Source organism: Monocercomonoides exilis (genome assembly GCF_001643675.1).
Source record: "Monocercomonoides exilis strain PA203 chromosome Unknown scaffold30-1206723, whole genome shotgun sequence".
NCBI classification, from domain to species: Eukaryota; Preaxostyla; order Oxymonadida; family Polymastigidae; genus Monocercomonoides; species Monocercomonoides exilis.
The window spans coordinates 72001-93565 of record NW_027150575.1 but is presented as its reverse complement, the minus strand read 5'-3'; the positions used below and the strand labels follow the sequence as shown (position 1 = coordinate 93565).

The 21565-nt window shown below is 35.4% G+C and overlaps 4 protein-coding genes across 4 annotated transcripts; 2 read left to right on the top strand and 2 right to left on the bottom strand.

Moving 5' to 3' along the window:
• Positions 1 to 289: 289 nt before the first annotated feature.
• Positions 290 to 8052, top strand: MONOS_13789fu13791 (putative DENN domain-containing protein 5). The gene is made up of 10 exons (XM_067866524.1): positions 290 to 397; positions 465 to 603; positions 661 to 786; positions 846 to 951; positions 1015 to 1293; positions 1392 to 1504; positions 1575 to 1703; positions 1840 to 2070; positions 2139 to 3038; positions 3215 to 8052. Exons 1-10 carry the CDS (start codon positions 306 to 308, stop codon positions 7631 to 7633), a joined length of 6534 nt encoding a protein of 2177 aa, XP_067725048.1. The 5' UTR covers positions 290 to 305; the 3' UTR covers positions 7634 to 8052.
• Positions 8053 to 8974: 922 nt separating this feature from the next.
• Positions 8975 to 9672, bottom strand: MONOS_13792 (uncharacterized protein; the record flags this gene model as incomplete). The annotated part of the gene is made up of 3 exons (XM_067866526.1): positions 8975 to 9177; positions 9241 to 9394; positions 9508 to 9672. The coding sequence occupies 3 exons, from the start codon at positions 9670 to 9672 to the stop codon at positions 8975 to 8977; spliced, it is 522 nt and encodes a 173-aa protein (XP_067725047.1).
• A 551-nt stretch (positions 9673 to 10223) lies between these two features.
• On the bottom strand, positions 10224 to 13869 carry MONOS_13793 (DNA replication licensing factor MCM9; the record flags this gene model as incomplete). Its single annotated transcript, XM_067866527.1, has 3 exons — positions 10224 to 12819; positions 12937 to 13730; positions 13815 to 13869. 3 exons carry the CDS (start codon positions 13867 to 13869, stop codon positions 10444 to 10446), a joined length of 3225 nt encoding a protein of 1074 aa, XP_067725046.1. The 3' UTR covers positions 10224 to 10443.
• A 94-nt stretch (positions 13870 to 13963) lies between these two features.
• MONOS_13794 (uncharacterized protein) lies at positions 13964 to 14418 on the top strand (the record flags this gene model as incomplete). The annotated part of the gene is made up of 4 exons (XM_067866528.1): positions 13964 to 13988; positions 14051 to 14078; positions 14136 to 14219; positions 14274 to 14418. 4 exons carry the CDS (start codon positions 13964 to 13966, stop codon positions 14416 to 14418), a joined length of 282 nt encoding a protein of 93 aa, XP_067725045.1.
• Positions 14419 to 21565: the final 7147 nt, after the last annotated feature.

Genomic DNA, 21565 nt, shown 5'->3' with positions numbered 1-21565 from the left:
CCTATTTCTTTGCATTTTTCAATGGCAAATGGCGCATTGCTAGCCTCTCGAAAACAATGAAGTCTCGCTTCAAGAATGTTGTTTGATAAATGAATTTGCTGAAAAGTACGTTTTCTATTCAATTCATTTTCACTCTTTGTCATAAAAACGTTAGCAAAAACAGATTCAGCTTCATTACTGAAACTTCCGTATTGATAGCTAAGATAAAATAGAAAAATAAAATTAATGAAGCTTTTCATGCGCCAAGCTTCAAAAATGGACAAATACAATTTCGATCTGTTCTGTAACATTTTTTTGTTTAACAAATGAGTGAATCTCATTTTCCTCGTGTTGGAATTTATTTTGAGCCAAGCATTAAGAAACGGTCGGTGAATCAATACGTCATTTCGGGCATCAAGTAATATTGTTATTCAGATTTTTAATTTTTTCATATCGTAGCGAATAACAATTGGTCCATTTTTCAGACAATTTGCCGAAGTGACTGAGATAGATTTATTAAAGCCGATACCAGATCAAGGACCATTTGATTGTGTTTTGCACAAAGTTACGAAAGAAATAAATGACGATGATCCTAGGCTTTCAGAGGCTGCTTATTCATTTCATGTATGAAAAATCTGCATTTCAGAAGTAATGCCAATACCAGTTTTTTTTGTTGAAAAGAAATATCTCAGGGATCACGCAGAAATTCTTGCCATAGATCCACCACAAAAAGTTGAAGCAATGGCTAATAGAATTATGCTTCATGAGATTCTTCGAGATTTTAGCGTTGCATTTCAAGCTTCATTGGTATATTTTCTTTTTTCTCTAGCCTTAAATTTTATTACAATTGTTATTGCATTTTGTAGCAAGATAAAATCACTGTTTCTTTCCCCAAATCCGCTGTTTTTTCATCTTCCAAAGGATCAATATCTGAATCATTTCTCAATGAGGAAAATTTGACATATCCTTTAAGTTTTGATTAAACACTTACACGTTGATTAATTAGTTCATTTTTGTTTTGTAATGTTTGCAAAGTTATAAAGCCTGCGAAAAGTTGTGGATCACATTTTTCTCATCGTTTAGCGATTGTGTCTTCATTTGACCAGCTTCGCGAAAGCATTCACTCATTTTATTCGAAATCTTCTTCCACGGAAACATCTTCTACAAAAAGCTTGCTTGAAGATTCTATTCTTCTTCAGCAAGCTGTTGATCATATTCCATATGTATTTAAGATTTATTGCATTTGGGGAGAAGGTCTGTTTCAGAAAATAGAGCCATCTCTTCCACCAGAAGCCTTGAAAAAGCCTGAAAAAGGTCTGCTGGTTTTCACCCCTTTTTTATGAAACAATTTTTTAATTGCCATTCGAATATTATAAACATTGAAATGTTTAATTCGAATTTGATTTTAAAAGCATTTGTCTTCGATGATCAAGTTGATTTCGAAGCTTCACAATCAGAAAAGCCTCCTCAAAATTTGCCTCTTCCTCTTTTACAAGCTGTTGCAAACGAATTATATCAGAGACTTGTTTGAAAATTTTTCATTCATATTTTTAAAAAATTTCTATTTTTAATTTTAATTTTTTTTTTTATTTTAGGGAATTCAAATCTTTGGATTTGACCTTCTTCTGGATCGCACTTCACCGAACCAATTTTATCTTGTTGATGTCAATTATTTCCCTAGTTTTAAACAAATAAATGAAGCCCCTGAACTGATTGTTAAGCATGTTCGTAGAAGGCTTTCCGAACATATTGCGAAAAGAAAATAAATGCTAAAACACTTCATTTCGTTGAAAGTATTGTTATTTATTTTTAATAATATAAATATATAATCTTTTATTGTTTTGTTCAAATTCATTTGAGATCAAAAATAGACTAATTTTTTTCAACAAATATAAATTGGCTCAAATGGCAATATCTTCGAGAATAGTCGATTATTTTGCTTTGAGCACAATTTCTCCTTCACGAGATTTGTTTGATAAAAGAGCGCCGCGTCCTTCAAATCCGTTTGACGCTCTTTTTCAGCCCGCAGTTGTTTTTCGCTTTCCAGAGTTCAATTATGACAACAACCCCTTTCCCCAAGAATGCTCAATGGTTTGCATTGGAAATAATATAATCGTTTCTTTATTTTTTTCATTTTTATTTGTCTTTTCAATCATCAGTTTTGCTTTCCAAATGGACTTTCTCTTTCAAAAACTCAAAAAGAGCCTCAATATTTCTCAAATATTATGACAGATGCAGATGGAAAAAGAATGTATTTATTTATAGTGCTTTTTCACGAGCCTGCAACACCCGAAGAGCAGGAAGGTTTTGAAAAAGACTTTAAAATGAAGAAGGGAGAATTGTCTCCACTATGGATTTTGAAATCTATGTGTCTAATCACAAAATATCCGTATTATTCTTTTTTCAAAAAATATTTGAGAGAATTATTTCGTATTGTCATTCGCAAGCCAGAAAACAATTTATCTTCAAATTTACCTTCTTTCATGTTATGCCCTTCTCCAAAAGCTATGATAATTTCAGCACTAGAAAATCTCATTTTTGAGTGTCCAGCTCCAAGCCCTGGTTGCATGTGCGTTCGTGTGGCAATTGGGGAAAAGATTCTTCATTACTCACATCCAGGCCCAAACGATCTTCCTCTTCTTGACTTTGATCTCAGGGTGCTTTTTTATTGTCTATCTCCTCAGAACATCGTGGACATTATTCGGTGCATCCTGTTGGAGCGGCAGATTGTTCTGATCTCGTCGCGGGTGGGGCTCCTGAGCGTTGTCATCGACTGCCTGTTCAGTCTAATCTTTCCCTTTGAATGGCCGCACACGCTCATCCCTGTTCTCCCTTCCTTTCTGGTGGACATGGTTCAAGCGCCCACCCCGTTTGTGGTTGGGATGCACTCGTCGATGGTGATCAAGGCCTCCTTCGCCAATGAGACGATCATTGTGGATCTTGACAGGAATGTGATCACATTCCCCAGAGTTGTCAAAAGATCGGCACAATCAAAGAATCCATTTGACGAAATTCCGATGCTCCCAAAGAGGCTGAGAGAAAAGCTTCTGGCTCAGATTGTATGTGAAATGAATCAGAGTTTAATGCATTTAAAGAAATTTATTGAATTTTTTTGTTTTGAAATTGATTTTTCGAACAAAATTCTTTTTTGACAATTCATTTATCAATGTGATATTTCTTCATATTCTTCCTTCTTCTTCTTGTGCTTTTTAATAACTCAACACAATTCTTTCAGAGTCTACACGCAAATGTCTTTTCTCCTTCTCATCCAATCATTCGGCAGATCGATCAACTCTTCTCCACACCCATCCTTTCTCAAACTTCTTCTTCCAGTTCTTCTTCTTCCTCCTCCTCCTCTTCTTCTTCTTCACTTCAACATTCATCATATTCATCATCATCAACTTCTTCCTTTTCTATTTCTCATACCACTTCATCAACCTCTTCCTCCATCCTCTCCGTCTCTTCCTCTGTCTCTTCCTCTTTACCCCGCTGCTTCTCCCTCTGCGCCCAGCCTCTTTCTTTCTCTTCTCCTTCCTCTTTTCTCCTTACCCATGCCTTCTCTTTCTCACCCAGTGCAATGTCTGATTCATTCACTTCCCTCCGTCGCACTGAGCTTTCTGCTTTGAGATCAAAAGAGAAAGAGAAAGACAGCCTGAAAAGATGGCTGTTGAATCATTCTGCTTTTTTCCCCTTTGGAAAAGTGGCATTGGAAAGCAACTCAGCATTGAATGTGTATCCGAAGGAGAACAAAAACTCGAAGTCTTCTTCTTCTGATGCTGCTATTTCAATAGCTGACGATTGGTTTCCATCAACTTTTGCATCTTTGAAAGGCCTCATCAGTCCATCTTCCAAACAGCACTCTCCTTCTCCTTCTTCTTCCTTCTCTTCTTCTTCCTCTTCTTCCTCTTCTTCCTCTTCTAATCCTTTCTTCAATGCACTTTCAGACATATTCTCAACCACCACCACACCCAACAAGGCATTCGGCATCGATCCAAAGAATTCTTCTTCTCATTCAACTCCTCTCAAAAATCTTCCCTTTTCATCATCATCTTCTTCTTCTTCTTCATCTTCATCATCATCTTCTTCTTCTCACACAAAGCTTCTCACTCGTCTTGATGGCATCTCCTTCTCTTTCCTCAACCAACCTCTTTCACAAAATGACCTTGCTTTCAATCCTTTCTTCTATTTATACTCCACATCCCTTGCCATCCCCTGTTTCACTCCTCCTCACGTCTCCTCTTCTTCTTCTGGCTCAACAAGCTCTTTTTCTTTGCCTCCTCATCTTTTCTCTGCTCTTTCTTCTGAAGCTGCCTTCGCCAACCCTTCTGTCGCTTGCAGCGTCGTGTCACAGGGCTTTGCTGGATTCAATGGCTTGACTTTTTCTTCTTCTTCTTATTCTTCTTCTTCTTCTTCGACTGCTTTGTCTCCTCAAAAGAACATGATAATGACAACTTCGTCACCATCACCTCCTCCTCCGCCAACTTATCTGCCTTCTGCTTCTTCTGCCTCTTCATTTGCATCTGCTGTTGCTACTTCTTCTTCTCCTCCACCAGAATTTCCTTCTTCTTCTCCTCCTCTTGTCATTCCCACCGCTTCTCCTCTCCATACCCTCCCTCATTCTGCTTTATCATCTCCTTCTCCATCATCCACTAACTCTTCCGTTTCCTCCTCTTCCTCTTCCTCCTCTTCCTCTCTTTCTTCCTCCTCCCCTTTCTCCTTCACGAAAGTGCGCCTAGCATTCTTCAACATGTTCACCTCGATGATGAAGAAGTATCGCAATTTCCTCGTCCGCCCGCCTTCGACTGCTGCGAAAAGCAACGAGCCAGACTTGTTCATCAAACTGGACGATTTTCTGTCCGAAGGCAAAGCAAACATGCCGTTTCTGTCGCTGTTTGTGCGGACACAGCTCTTTCAGCTGTTTGTGGAGAGGAGGTGTGTGTGCCATCCATTTCCGCCTTCTCTTTCTCTTTCTCTTTCTCTCTATGCTGAGAACGATGCTGTTTCTAATAAGGAATCAAACAAAGGATCATCATCGTCATCTTCTTCTTCTTCTTCCTCTCTCTTCGACTCCATCCTCCCCATCAACCCATCCTTTCTTGTGCTTGATGAGGCTATCGATGCGAAACACAACCGCAAAGCGCTTGCCTTCTCAAAGCGAAAGACACCCTTTTTGTGTGATGCGACATGGAAGTGTAGAGAGGTATTTGTGGCTCCTCCGCCTCGCTGGTCTTTGTTTAGCATTGGATGCACGGGGGAGGAGATGGAGATGGTGGAGAGGGCGATGGAGGAGGAGATGAGGAAGGAGAAGGAAGAAGAAGAAAAAGAAGAAGAAGAGGGGAATATGAAGAATAGTGAGGGATCTGAAGATAATAATAGTGACAACAAAAATACTAGCAACAACAAAACTGACAACAATAACAATAATGATGATAATAGTCTTAATACACAGCATCAGCAACACTCATCTGATGCCTACCCACATTTCCCTCAGTTTCCAAAGCATCGCTTGCTCGACATCCTCCCTCCACGTGTTGTCCCCACCCTTTGGGATCCTCAATGGCTTCAGTTAACTCCTTTCTTTCCTTCTTCTTCTTCTTCTTCTTCCTCTTCGTCTTCTTCCTCTACTTCTTCTTCGCATTCGCATTCACACTCATCATCAACGTCTTCTTCTTCTTCTTCTCACTCGCACGAGGTACCATCTATTCATTATCATTCATGCATTCCTTCTTCTGTCTGCCTCTGCCCTTCCACTCCTTCTTTATCTCCTTCCTTTTCTTCTTCTACTTCTCCTTCTCCTTCTTCTTCTACCAACAAACCTTCTTCCACCTTATGCTCATTTATCCCTTATTGTCCTCCTCTCATCGAAAGCTCTGTGGAGAAAAGGTGGTTTTCTCAGCTATTTTCAGCGCTCCAAGAAGACATCGCTGCATCCGATGCTTCTTCCAAAGAAGCAGAAAACACAAAACTCTCTCTTTCTCCTTCAAAAGATGAAAGCGACAAATTTTCTGGTGCTGATTCTTCATCCAAAAACGAAGACAGTTCTGTTTCTGGTGCATCATCTCTGTCAACTCCTGCAGTTGATTTGAAAGAGAGCGAAGAAGAAATCGCGAAGAGAGTGGCTGAAGAGCAAAGGGTGGCAGCTGTGCTCATCCAAAGTGCATATCGAATGTATGCCGAGAAGCGGAGATACAGAGCGCTGAGGAAGAAAGTGATATTGGCACAGTCGATTGTTCGAATGCATCAGCAGCGCAAGCAGTTTCTGATGATGCGGAGGAAAGTGATAACGATCCAGTCGCTGGTGAGGATGCGGCAGGCGAGGAAGAAGTACCTGGCGACACGGAAGAAAGTGATTCTGCTGCAGTCGCTTGCTCGTATGCACAAAGAACGCACAAAGTTTCTGGCAACACGTGTGCTGATAATCAAGACACAGACACAGGTCAGACTCCACTTGGAGAGGAAGAGGTTTGCGAAGAGGGTGAAAGAGGAGCTGCAAATGAGCTACTGGCCGCGGCTTCTGGCGGTGTGGGAGGCGTTCCGGGTGAGCTGGAGGCACAGGGGAAGGATAGCTGGGTATTGCAGCCAGGAGATGGTGGAGAAATATCCAGAGTGTGCAAATATGATTGTGAGGACGGAGATATTGTACTGGGAGAACAGATACGTGGAGTGGAATGGAGATGTGGAAGGGGTGTATCCGTTTGGGAAGGAAGGAAAAGAAGGAAAAGAAGGAAAAGAAGGAGAAGAAGGAGAAGAAGGAGGGGAAAGGAGAAAGAAGGAAATTGGAGATGGAAGAGAAAAAGAAAAGGGGAAAGAGAAAGGAAAAGGAAAGAAAAAAGAAAAGAAAAAGAAAAATACAGAGAACAAAAAAGCAATGAAGAAAGTGAAAGGATTTAAGTTTGATGCGAATTATCAGAGCTTATTGCCTTATCCATTGCTCAATCCAATGAAGCTGTATAAACAGAAGGAGCGTCCAAAGAGTCTTCATAGAACATCAACCACAACTGCTTCTCTTGTGAAGCTCGCTTCGATTAAACCAGAGAAAAGATCGGTTTTGGCTGCACATTCTTCCTTTAATTCTTCTCCTCTGGGAAGACATCATTCGTCTGTACTGTCTGATTCTGCTTCTTCTTCTTCTTCCTCTGCATCTGCTTCTGCTTCTGCTTCCTCTTCTTCATCTTCATCTTCATCTTTATCTTCTTCGTTAGATTCTTCGTCATCATCATCATCATCTTCTTCTTCTTCTTCTTCTTCCAGTTCTGCAAACCCATCCACTTCTTCCTCGCCTCATCCTTCTCCCTTCATCAATCTCTATCCCTCTGCTCGCATTTCTTCTCTCCGTCGCGATGCTCCTCCAATTCTTCTTTTAACTTTAATTGCTTCTCACTCGTCTCTCTTCAACAGAGAAAGGAAAGCAGTTGTGAATGCTCAAAGACACGGCGATAAGAAGCTGTTCTACAAAAGTGTGAAGTTTGTGCTTAGAGAAGCAGAGCGGATGAAGATCTACAGAGACTGGGGCATTAACAGCTCGGGGAAGAAGAGGAAGCAGCAGCTGATGAAGAGAATTTGGAAGCCAGAGGAAAAAGCAGAGCTATCGTTGAGAGTGACAAAGCTGGCGATTGGAGTTGGGTTGGATCGAAGAACTTTGGAAGTTAGATGAAAAATGTTTTTTTTTTAAAAAAAAGAAGAAAAGGAAAAGGAAAGAAAGGAAAAGATATTGAAATTAAGATTTGAAAACCTTATTTTTTAATGCTATGTTTTGCATTTTCTCTCTCTGATTTGAAGGTTTTGTGTTATTGCTTAGTATTTCTATATTTCTTCAATTTTTTTATGTGTTTTGAAATCTTCAATTTGTTTCAACTTCAATTTAAAATTTCCTCTATTGTTCAATAATTATTATAAGCGATTAATCTCAAATATAATTTTTTTTTTTTAATTCTGTTGTCAATAAATCCACTTCTGTATTTATCTGTTATTCGTTCTTTCAGTGTGCTTATGAATTTAGTAGTCCATTTACATTCTTCTTTCTTGCAGCTATGCCTCATTTATCAAATACAACAGAAGTTTCATATTTCTAAATGAACTGAGATTGAAGTTTGTTTTGATATTTATATTAGGGTTATTTTTTTATCCTGACCCTTTTTCTTTATTCTGACACAAAAAAAAAAAAAAAAAAAAAGAAGTGTCAAAAGTTCAAAAAATAGCATAATTAAAAGAAAACAAAATCAGAATAAATTCTTCTGATAACTTTCCTTTTTCCTTCAGCTCGATTTAATGCATTATCTTTCTTTTCATCTTCAGAATCATCGTTTTTCACATGAAGAAATCTTCTTTTTATTTTTTTCTTTTCATCCACAACAGTCTTCACTTCATCTTTCTCCTTTTCATCCATTTCATTTTTCCTTTCATTATTCATTTTCAAATGATTTTCCCATTTCTTTAAAAGATTATCGTCGGTTATCACTTTTCCATAAAAGTTGCATCTATTTCTTCGGGATGGAAGAGGGGAAATTGAAGATTCGGGCAGTTTCAAAAGAACTGGTCCAGAAGAATTGTGAAGAACACCACTGCAGATGAAAGCTTTCTGAAATACAGAAGGAGATAATCTAGTGTGGATGGCTAGAGGCAGAACGTTTGAAATTGCTGCTCGTTTGGAGGAAGATGAAGAAGAATACGGAGCCTTAAATCTGTTTGTCAGTTCAGATTTGAACACAGCAAACTCTCCTCTGTCTAGCGGTTGACAGAGGTGTGTGCTGTGTGGCACGAAGGTTAAAGCATCGACTTGTTGTTTTTGGAATTCTCGCCAGATCGATGGATCTGCGCGAGATGCATGCGAATCAAGAAGGAAAAGAATGTGTTCGTTTTCAAGTGACATGCGCTTTCTTCTTTCGATAATAGAAGGTTAAAGAATGGTGAGGGCATACCTTTTAAGGCAAACGTTATCCATCCAGCCGCTTCCATTTGCACATATTTTCAGCGTTGGAGATAACAATCTTTTTAGTCAGTCAAGCAGGTTTACACTTGGCTTCAAAATGACAGAAGGAAAGGCATATCCATCCACTGCAACAGCTGCCACGAATGTTGAATTAATCATTCTTGGTGGTTCTTTTGAGAAACCTGCTTTTGTGTCTGCTGTAAGCACAACAAGCTGTTTTGAATCTGTAGGAACGCGCGTTGAAGATACGTCGATGTTTAAAATTAAAGCTAAATTTTAATGGAACTTTTCATGCAGCTTGTCGAGTGTTTTAAACCAGGGCTTTGAAACACTTCTGCACGAAACAGCCAGTCTGTTGATGTCCAAATTCTTCGGCGTTCCAGTCATCAGCTCAGGATAACGCTTGACAAAGCCATTCATGGCTGACATTGAAACTTCGGTAAATGGTGCGTCTTCGTCATCGTTGTCGTTTATAACATTTTCTATCTGAAAAACAAATGAACAAAACATATAAATAATAATTTAACAAACCAATTCTCTCTTTTTTTTAAAGTGAAACATGTACCAGACTTCGCCTCAATGTGAATAATTTTGAAAACTCTTTGTTCCTTTTCGCCCACTACTGCTGCAGGACTGCCAACTTTTCCAACCAGCCTTCCTTTTCTCAGCGCTCTAACTGCGTTCTTAATTCGTGTACGACTAAATTCTTTGGAATTGATAGCATCCGTTATGCGAACAACTCCATCAACAACGATGTGAGCCATTCGATCCAGCCGACTGTGATGATTCCTGTACTTGTGCGAATACATTGCTCTCTGTTATTTTTCTGACCTTCTTTTAATTTTGTTTCTGGAGATATTTTCATTTTTTTAATAATTTTTTTTAAATCATAATAATTTTTTATTTTTTAATTGAAACGAAATAAAAAAAAAAAAATTGAAAAATAACATTTTTAACAAACTAAAGGTTTTATGCCCCATGAAACCCTCCAATTCCACACAGAAGTTCAATGAAGGGGCTAAACCCCTCCATCTCCCCCCCAAGCGAAATTGGGTTTATTTCAAAATGTATTTATTTTTATCTATTGAATTCATACATATACTTAAAAATCTTAAAAAATATGAAATTGTGGGAAATGTTAATGATTAATAAAAAAAAAGGTCAAGATTAAATTATGACCCTATTTTAGCAACTTTGTTGAGGTTTTCTATTTCTCTTTTTGATAGTTTGTTTCTTGTTTCATTCACTCATCATTCGTTTTTCATTGTTTTCATTATTATTATGTTCAAAGAGCAAAGAAAAAGAAATAGCAGAATAAAGATACAGTTGCTCATTTTCTCAAAGCATTGTGGCTGAAGTTCATTAAAACACATCTGCAAAATCTAATTAAAAAAAACTTTTTTTACGAAAAATTCAACACTTCACGATAACAAAAGTTGGTAGATAAAAAGTCTAAATACGTTTTCAATACAACATATATACACATAAAAAACTACAAAAACTGAAAAATATATTTCTTCTTATATTTAAATACTTCACTTTTGATAAAAAAACGGATCAACCAAATTTCTATCAGACATCCTTGTTTGATAGATATCGACAGAGTGAAAAGCCGACTGATACGGATCAGGCTGCTGATCATACACAAAATGGTCTGCGTCTTCAATCTGCGAGTCAAGTGAGTTGTCGTCATTCAGAGGCTTCGTGTGCTTTGTCTCACCCCATCTGTCGCCTTCCTCATTCCACCCTCTTCTGCCTCGTGCTTCGTATCCTTCATCAAACCCTCCCCTTTCATCATCATCATCATCGTTGTCATCATCTTTGTCATCTTCATTGCCATCATAGCCATCATCGTCAAATCCATCTGTTCCTCCATATCTGTTCATTTTTCCTCTTCTTCCGCCTCTGTCTCTTCCCCTTCCCCTTCCTCTATCCCTCCCTCCTCTCCCTCCTCTCCCTCCTCTCCCACCTCTCCCACCTCTTCCTCTACTCCTTCCTCTCAACCCAAGCGCCCTTTCCACATCTTCTTCTCTCCTTCTCCATTCATCTCCTTCATCACCATATTCTCCTTCTTGTTCTCTTTCCATCCTCATCAGCTCTGCTTTCTCTCTCGCAAGCTCTGCAGCTCTTCCTTCTCTCTCATTCATCTCTATCCATTCCATTGACTCATCTCCACGCATCCCTCCCCTTCCTCCTCCCCTTCCTCTTTCTCCTCCTTCTCCTTCTCCTTCTCCTATCTCCCCATATCCCCCCATCTCATTCGCCCTTCTGTTGCTCTCATTGATTGCATACTCCTCTTCATACTCTTCCTCTTCCTCCAGAATCAGCGCATCCTCCAGCTTCTTCTCCTCCTCGCTCCGCTGAAACCCAGCCAGCCTTCTCTGCTCCCTCCTCAGCGCGCCAATCAAATTCTGCAACCCCAGCTGCACCAGCGCCTGCTTCGCCAGATCGTTGAAGTTCTCATCCGGCTGCAGCGGAAACTCCACCCTTGCGATGCTCTCTCCAATGTCCCCGCCAATCGACATCTCAGACGGAAATGTCTCTCCTGCCCCGTGCCCTGTGGAACGCATGCTCATCGACATCAGCATTGCCACTGCCAGCGCGTCTGAAAGCAGCACCACGCTTCTGTTCATCAGCCGCGCATGCGCGATCGCCAGGCGGATTTCGCTCTCCAGCAGACGTATCGTCGTACGCGACGTGGTTCTCCCTGTCTGCCCTCTGAGCGCGATGTAGAAATGAGACAGAACTTGCTGTGCTTCCTTTGAGAGGATGGGTTTAAGTCTTTTGACGAATGTGATGTACTTCTGAAGCTTTTTTGTGGACCAGCAGATTGGAGATGGGGTGGGGAATGATTGGGAGGAGGCTGAAGAGGAAGAGGAAGCGGAGGAAGTGGATGATTGAGAAGAGAAATATGATGATGAAGAAGACGAAGACGATGATGATGAATGTGAAGGTGACAATGGAGCTTGTGAAAGTGGTGAAGGAATCAATGACTGTGAAGTGCTGGAAGATGAAGTGTGCACGCGAGATGAATGTTGTGAATGTAATGATTGAGAGAGTTGGTGCATAAGTTGCGAGGACTTTGGCTCTTTCTCTCCAAATGAAGGTGACATCGCTTCAAACCCTCTTTCTGCATATCCCCTTCCTTCTTCTCCTCCTTCTCCTCTCTCTTTCTCTCCATTTTCCCCATTCTCCTCATTCAGCACCTTCGCATTCTTTTCCCCTCCACTCAATATGAACGTCGACACTTTATTGTCCCAATCATCACTTTTTGTGTCTCTGAGCACCAAAATGATGTCAAACCTCGACAGCAGAGGAGATGCCAGCGCCACATTCACCGAAAGCGGCGCAAGCGGATCAAAAGTACCCTTCGGATTCGTCGCCGCAATGACAGTTGTGCGCGCATTCAGCCTGCACACAATCCCCGCCTTAGCCACGTTGATGACCTGCTGCTCCATCGCCTCGTGCACCGCCACGCGATCGTTCTGCCGGATGCAGTCGAGCTCGTCGATGCAGCACACCCCACCGTCTGCCAGCACCAGCGCCCCAGCCTCCAGCATCCACTCCCCTCCCACATCTCTCCCCGCTGCGGCTGTCAGTCCCGCTGAGGTTGTCCCTATCCCCGTCGTCAGCACACTCCGAGGCGCCACTTTCGCAGCGAACTTCAAGAACTGGCTTTTCCCTGTGCCTGGATCGCCAATCAGGAGCAGATGGGAGTCGCCCCTAACTGTTGTCCCGTCGCTGTACTTGCGGCTGACTCCTCCAATCAAACTGAGCAGAAGAGCGAGCTTCACAATGTACATTCCATAGATCTGAGGGCACACTTGCTGGATGATGGCATTACGGCCGGTGATCGGTTGGGCATAGTTGTCTCTCCAGAACTGCTCAAATTCGCTATCATCTTGGTCGAGCTTTGGAATTATCAGATGGTGAAATTATTTTTTTTGAAAAAAAAACATTGGTTAATAATTCGAAAAAATATACATATTATTTAATAAATCAATATTAAATAACGCAATTGTGCACACTGCTTCTTCTACTTGTTGATTTAAAACGCGCACTGCATTTGCTCTCATAACAAGATCCAAGTCAGTTCGGTCTCCTGAGAAAAATGACTTCCACCTTCGATGGACCGTACCGGTTATAAACACATCATCTCCTGCTTTGCATGTTTCAGCAAGGTCATTTTCCATCACCACCTGAAAACACCTGGGAACAGAACCCACGCTTAATCTTTGGATTTGCTCTTGAATTTTTATCTCCTGGTAATTTCGAAACTTTGTTCCACTCTCAGAAAATGTGAAAGAGGTCGATGCACACTCAGGATTTGAGCACATTGTTGGCCTGGTTATTCGATTACCTAATTCAATATCAGTCTGAACCATGATTATTGAATGGCACTTGTTGCATATAAATTCATGTTGAGATGCTAACATTTTCACGATTCCTGTGCGAATCACAGTTCCTTGAACGCTTACAAGTTTGCCTATGTCTGAAGCCCGAGGCAGACCTGACTTAAAGGTGAATTCATCTGCAGGAAGATCAACTAATCGAATATGAATATTCTCTTTAATATCTCCATCATTGAATTCATTTTCATCTTCTTTTTCTTTAACGCTTTTTTCCACCATTAAAGCAGCTGCGTCAAAAAGAGGAAGAGCATCAGTTGGATAAAGAAGGACAAAGTTACCGAGGTTGCAATCAAAGCAAGCAAGGTCAATTACAGATACAAAAACAGGAAAATGGCCCTCTACATCTGTGAAAGTATAGACGATTTGATTAATTTGATCAATGCAAGTTTTTTCAAGAAATTGTTTAAATCCTGTGTTTCATGAAATATGAAATTATAATAAAAAAAGGAATGAACGAATAATTATCGAATGTGAACATGTGTTTTGCGCAAAACTATTTAAAACTGCGTGCTCATCAAATGTTAGAGGTTGATTAATATTTTCGTTCATAAAAATATTAATTTATGGTAATTCTGTTTTTTTCTTTGAAATCGATATTTCCATTATTTAATATGAACTCAAAGTTTTCTTGTATTTTTTTACTATGATTAGGGATGTAGTTCAATTGGGTACGAATGCATTTGTTTTATTCCAAATGAAAGAGCAAGTAAATATTTTTTTGTGATTTTAGATATCCTTCCTGATAATGTTTTGATATGGTTGATAGCTTTTAATTTTAAACTTTATTAAGCACATTTTGATTTGTTATTTTTTAGTATTTTTCAACATTTGGACAGTAGTTCAATATTTGCATTGAGACAAGCATCAAAACGATTGAAACAAATTGGTGATGAAGAAGAGTTTGGGCTTTTATTCTTTTTGAAAAATTGAAAAAGCATTGGCTTATTTTTCAGTTGTTGGAAGAAAATGTGCATTGAAGACATCCCGCATATGATAAGCAAATGCAATATTCCGCAAAAAGCGTTTATTTCTCTTCAAAAATTAAAAGAGATCGATTCCATGGTGAGAATCTTTTTTCAGCGCTCACTTAATTTATAAATTTTGTTTTAGAACGATTTATTGCTTCGAACTTTTGGAATTAGTAATAAAGGTTGGAAGTACACATATCTGTATGTTATTGATTATTTTATTTAGAACACATAAAAAAATATTTTTTTTTTGATTTGTTGTTGTTTGTTTCTGTATTTCTTTTTGAATAATTCGAACATTTAGTTGCTATAGCCGTATATTGACGGAACAGCAAAAAATAACTTTGGGCAATAAACAGAAAAAAACCATTTATTGTTACAAAGTATTTCGAATATTAGAAATGTTTCTGTTAGTTATGAGCATTATTTTCATGCTTTTCACACTATTTTGCTTCCCCAGTGCATTTGACAAGCGTTTTGAGTTAAGAACCCTACAGGAAAGAAAATTTCCGTCGTTTTCTTTTTGCGGATTTGGGCTTGTTCCTGTTGGGTTCGTTGCAATGCTATTCTTTTTCATTGACCAAAAAAAATGGATTTACCGATTACTTGCAACAGCTGGATTTATTGCTTGTGTAGCCATATGGATATTGCCATTTGTGTGGTTGGACGGAATTATTAAAAGCAAGCTCATTTGGTTAATTATTCCTTATTTGCTTGGAATTGCATGCATTTTGGGATTTATACCCAAGTTTTTTAAGTGGGCATCGGATAGAAAATCGAAGTTGGATAAAATAGTAACATTTATTTCTGTTCCATTGTTGTACTTAGGATGTGTCGCTACCATCATTTTAGTAATTCTGCGATGTGACTGTTTGTTTTTCTGTATTTGTAAAGTTGTTGAAATTGATAACATCTATTTATTGAATATTCATTTCACACATATTAATTTGTTTCATTTTGTGTTCCAACCACTTTTTTTTTTTTATCATCTAGTTTCGCTCTCTTTCCGGTGGCTGCATTGTCTCATATTTCTCGTTGCAGGTGCATCTCTTGGTGATCTTGCGTTACTTATTTTGAATCCATTGGGGCTGCATTATGCTCTTAATATCTGCATTTTCATTCTTTTCATTCTGGTGGATGTTGTTGAGCCACTTCTATTTGCTTTGCGACTTGATCGTGCGATCGACTCCTCGTTTGGATTGATAAGCATTCCATTTTATATTTTGTGCACTGTACTTGTTGGACTTTGTGCAATTGTCTGCTTCTTTGTTGGAGCAGCAATTAGAAACAATCAGAAAATGTTAATTGAAAACGAGCTTTCCAAAGCGCAAAATGATGCTTCTGTCGTAAATTTAAACAAGCTCCGAAGTTATTTGTTTGAAGGAAAACTTCAACAATTCAAAAGGCTGAATGGAATTCAATGTACATCGCTATATTCACCTGCTTTAATCTGAAGGTTTTTTTTTTTTTTTTTTTTTTTTTGTTCAATAATCGGGCTTTGAGCCAAAGGGGAAATTTTTTATCCTCAGAAAGTTGGTTTATAGCTGATTTTTTAAAGGGTTTTTATTTATGTATGCATTGTTTCCTTTGTTCATTTCAAAAAAATGATTTATTTTGCTACGAATGAATATTCATTTCGAATAAGACAAATTCTTTCTTAAATTTTTTTTTTAATTTCACGGTTATCTCCTTTTTTGGTTTCATGTAATGCATTTCTGGAATAATAAAAAATAAAAACTATATCGAAATAATAGATGAAAAATATTTTTTCAAAGACTTTTATCTGATCTTTATAAAAAATTATGGTAATGAAGTTGTTCTTCATTAAACTCTTTCGATTTTGAAGAAATTTAAATCTTTGATTGGATTTTAGAAAACGTCATGGAGAAGATGTTAAATTTGGAACAGAAGCTTTTATCTTTTGAGCATGGTCGCCACTATTTCGGACATGTTCAAAAGTATCCAGAATTTTTTAGTGAGCAATTAGATAAACGAAATGCACGTTTTCTGGATTGGATGAAAGAACCTAAGCCAAAAAGGGAAAGCACTGATATCATTTTAAATGTCCGTCAAAAAAAAGATAGCGATGAAAGAAACGAAACATCTCGAACAAGAAAAGGAATGTTTAGAAATCCTTATTTGTCAACTACTCGTTCTTCAAAAAAGTGGATGAAATCTCAGAGAAGCTTCATGATGCCAAAGTTGAATTTTAAGGAAATGCCACAAGATAATACAATAAAAAGTTATTCAAAAGGAAAATTTTTAACTGAAGAACAGGAGTTGATTGCCATTACTGAAATGACAAAAAGAAGAGATATTCGCTCGAGTTTTGAAGATCTTGCACTGTCTCATCGCTTACTGAATAAGCTTTCATGTTTATCTGAATTTGAATCAACAGACAACAGTTCTGTATTTATCGAGGAACAGGATAAAGTTAAAGACTTATCAAGAATGAAAACCAGTGAGGACATTTTCAAAAGAAGATTATACGACTCGGTTGAAGGAACACAACAGTGGAAATAAAAAGTTGAAAGTGTTATTAACTGATCTACAAAAGCAATTCAATAATCTTTAACGATGGACAAAACTTTTTCGGGAAAAAAATTCAAAGTTAATGAAAATGATAATTTCTATCGAGAAAAATGCGAAGAATGTTAATCGTTGCGGATTTGATGATGATTGATGCATGAAAATCGAATGTTGAAATCAAAGATTGAAAATTGGTGTTTATCAATTTAACTCTTTGAAAAATGCTATTTGTCTTTTTCAGTGAGTGAGAAAGCAAATAATTTTGTATTTAAATTTTCCTCTTTTTTCTCTTTTAAAAGTATTAATTACATATTTTCTGATACATGGGCGAGTATTTTATGAGAAGATTTTTTTTGTTCTATTATTCAAACCTGCGAAATTTTTCAAAGTTATTTATAAACATTTTTGTTTTAAAACAAGTTATGTTTTTAAACAGTTCTCTATTTTTTATACTCTAATGAATGTTGAATGATTGTGTTATAATTTTATTTTTTTCAATTCAATAACAACACCAAAAATCATTCCAAATAGAAAAAGTTTGATTCAAGGTCAAAATTTTTAAATTTAAATTTTATTTTGATGTTTGACTTTCAGAAATGGTTATTCTTTAAATGTTACTAAATATCGAAGTTTATTGATAGAGTATATTTTTCGTTAAAAAAAAACTGTCATGTTCAACTAATATTTTCCACTTTATTTTGTCATTTTCTTCATTTTCAAATTAAAAACTGGTGATTAATGATGAAATCTTAACAGCTTTTATTTTTTTTTTATTTTTATTTTTTATTTTATTTTTATTTTTATTTATTATATATATATATATATATATATATTTGGTGTGTAAATTCATTCGAAGTTTTAACTCCTCGATTCGAAGTTTTTTTTATTGAAAAATCCACTAAAAATAATTCAATTTTCGGAATTTATTATCCAAAATCAAAAGTAATAAATTCAAATTAGTAATTTATTTCTTCGATTTTGAAAAAAAATATTCTAGTTTTAAAATAAAATACTTTTTGTTTTGTGGAATGAATAAATTCTGTTTTAATGTTAATCTTCTCAAAATTTTTATCTCATCAGTTCACTTTGTTTAAAAATTTTTGAAAAATGATTCATTTTCGAAGAATAATTTTTTTTTTTCATTTTTTATGGATAATATTTAAATTTGGAGTTAATTTGAAAAGAAAATGAATTCATTTTAATTTAAGAATTTGATGTTTTTCTCATTTTCACCAAAAAAATTAAAAAAAAAATTAAAAAAAAAAAGTATTGGAAAAAAGATTCTAGTCTTTTGTTATCCAACAAATGTGATTTTTAATTCACCATTTTTATTAGTTCATTCAAAAGAACAAAATTTTAAATAAATATGGGTGATTATTTTTGAAGTCATAACTTTTTTCGGTGTGTTGTTTTTTCAAAGATAGTTTATCATTCGGATGAAATTTTGTTGTCAAATGCTTCTATTACCACAACTGTTTTAAAAACAAAGTTTTTAAGTTAATAAAAAGATGAAGATATCTTTCATAAGTATTTTCACTTTTCAGTGTTCTTTTGTTGATGTTCAAGTGAAAATATCGAACCGAAATTTTTGAACGAAAAAATATGATTTCAAAAATAATCACCCATATATTAAAGAGTTATGATTTTCGAAATTGTAAAAAAATTCATCAAATTGATTTGCTTGATGTTGCAATAAAAACAACAGCTTTCTTTGAGTTTTTATATTTGATTGGTTAAAAATTTGCATGAAATTTACTAAAATCCATCCTCAAGATATATTAAAATGCTCGGTTAGAAAGGAATACCAAAATATTATTATTTTTTTTCAAACTCAAATTACTCTTGGTGAAGAAACAAAAACCAAAAAAATAAAAATAATAATAAAAGAAAAAAGAAAAAATAAAATATTATTATTAATATCATAATCATAATCATTATCATTATCATTATTAATCTGATCCATTTTTTATCTAATACATTTATTCAATATAAAAATCGTTGAAAAAAATTGGGGAAATAAAGATTGAATGAAACGAATTTTTAAAAAATTCCTTTATTTGAAAACTATTTACGCTTTTAAATCGAAATAACAGTAGCATTTTATAAATGATAATATTTATAAAGGATAAATTGGTTATTGCCTCAAATATGTATATAAAAAATACGGAAATAATATTTGAATTCATTAAATTAAATTGCATCTTCAGGATATATTTTTGCGATATCTTTGAAAAAGCATGAATCTGTCTTTAACTAAAAATGAGCAATAACCAATTATTTCAAAAAAACATGTGGAAAGAAACATTTTATATTTTTTATATTCATGATTGAACGAATGAATAACAAAGATAATTATGAAATTTTCTTTTTGTTAATTCTGATTTATGTTTGGAATATTCCGTTTCTTTGCTCCTTCCAAAAAATCATGAGTAATAATCTATTTGTGTGATTGTTTTTGAAATCATATCTTTTTTCGGTGTGTTCATTTTTTTGAAACAAAACCTTTAAATAATCTTGTTTTTCATTCAACTGATAAATAGATAACAATCATTGAAAAAGACAATGTTTTTCGATATTATTGTTGAAAAAACAGAATTTGAAAGGAGTTGTCAATTTTCAGTGTTCATTTATCAATATTAAAAGCAAATTTCAAGGCTGAAATTTTTGCCATAAAAAATATGGATTCAGAAATAATTACTCATTTTAAAATTTGAATTTCAGTAACAACTTCTTCATCATATTTTTTTTCAGGATCCTGCTCCTCTTCTTCTTCAAAATTTTCTGGTGAATATCTGTAAATTGCTTTGACTGTTTGAACGAAAGAAAACTTACTTGTCTTGCATTCAATAAATAATGACATATAATCAACACTGAATTTTTCTTTTATTCAATTTTTATCATCTCACGATGAAGCTTCTCCAAAAGCCTTCAAATTTGTCAGTTCAAATTTCTCTTTCAAAGATTCGAAAGTGAAACTGATGGCAAACAGTTTTATGCACATGTCCAATCTCCTCAAAATAGACATAAGCTTTCCATTCGTCACTGTGAATTGGAGTCATAGGAAAAATATTGGCTTTGATGATTGGAATAAGTGAGTCATTTTTTCTATTTGGCACACAAACTGAAAAGAATTATCATCGTTATCCTCTGCATTTCTCTGAACTGCTTCGAATAACTAAATTTTCTTTTTCATATTATTTTTTTCAAATACCCTTCTATTCAAAATCGCCTCATCAATTTTAACGACATTATAAGAAATTATGAGAGGTTCAAATGAATAAACTGTTGTATTTGATATGGAAGCCGAAGCAATAGAATAAAAAAACCGGCAATATTTGATGAATTCCGAAAAGATAAAAATTCAAAGTTATGGATTGTTTTGTCCATTTTTGTTCAAAATTAAACAACGAGTTTGTGTAATCCTTTTTTCTCTCTTTCAATGGATTCATGAATGAAAGATTGGTTATTTGTTGCAACAGAATCTTTTTTTTGAAATATTAATTTTTCTGTTGAAATTTTCAGTTCGCAATTTTGCATAGCATTGTTGATGATGAACATTGCAAATTGATAACATCATCCGCAAAAAGTGTTGTTATGAATGCATATCAAGCATGTGTTTTTGAAACGATTATTGAATATATTTTTTGTTATTTAACAGCCACTGACAAAAGAAACTTTCTTAAACAACATTTCGAAAAAAGTTATCTTTACGAAAATATTAACCTGCAGCCAAAATCATATGTGATCGCTTCATTTTTGTAACAACTTTTTGTTGCTAAATCCGATTGACATCATGTGCGATGACACCATTCACACAAAAAAATAATTCATAAATTTTGCAAATGAATTTGAGTCTGTTATTATATTTCTGAAAATTTCTTTAAATAAAAACTCGTTTTTCAACAATAAAGAACAATTTTCATTGTTTGATAGTGATATGGGTAATTATTTTTGTAATCATAACTTTTTTCGGGGTGTTTATTTTTCAAAGGTTGTTTGTCATTAAGAAGAGTTTTTGTATTTTATGTATGTTTTTATCACAACTGTATTAAAAATTAATGTTTATACTCAAATAAAGATGTTGATGTTTTCAATAAACCTTTTCATTTTTTTGTGCTCTTTTGTTGATAAAAAAAGTGAAAATATTGGACCGAAAATTCTGAAAGAAAAAATATGATTTCAAAAATAAACACCCATATTCAGACATATTCAAACATTATTTTGAAAAGCAAAAAATATCAATTTTTTATCAAATAACTAAATTTTCTTAGTAATATTGATGCTTTATAAAACATAATGTGATGATGCATATATCCACTGTGATGATTTGAAATGGAAAATATATGTGGGTATTTATTTTTGAAAACTAATTTTTTCTTTCATTATTTTCGTTTTTTAAATTTCCCTTGAATATTAATAAATGAACACACAAAAAGTGAAATGGTATGTTTATAACATCTTCATCTTTATTTCAACAAAAACATTTGCTTTTGAAACAATTGTGATAGTTTTTGCATTTGAATTCAAAATCTCTTTCCAATGACAAACAATCTTTGAATCATCGACACACAAAAAAAATTATTATTTCAAAAATAATCACCCATGTTTTGAATGAAAAAATGGGTAAGCACAAAAAATGAATAATGATTGATGTTGATCATATTCGATGAGAGAACATCAGGTTTTGATTGCATTCTTTTTATTTTCTACAAAGACTTACATATGTGTTTGTCTTTTTGAAAAGTCGC

What these genes read in the sequence shown, in the direction of transcription:
- MONOS_13789fu13791 (XM_067866524.1), top strand. Translation starts at nt 306, where the DNA reads ATGAGTGAATCTCATTTTCCTCGTGTTGGAATTTATTTTGAGCCAAGC. An exon ending in TACGTCATTTCGGGCATCAA is followed by an intron (nt 398 to 464) that starts GTAATATTGTTA and finishes TCCATTTTTCAG; the next exon opens with ACAATTTGCCGAAGTGACTG. An exon ending in AAATTTGACATATCCTTTAA is followed by an intron (nt 952 to 1,014) that starts GTTTTGATTAAA and finishes ATGTTTGCAAAG; the next exon opens with TTATAAAGCCTGCGAAAAGT.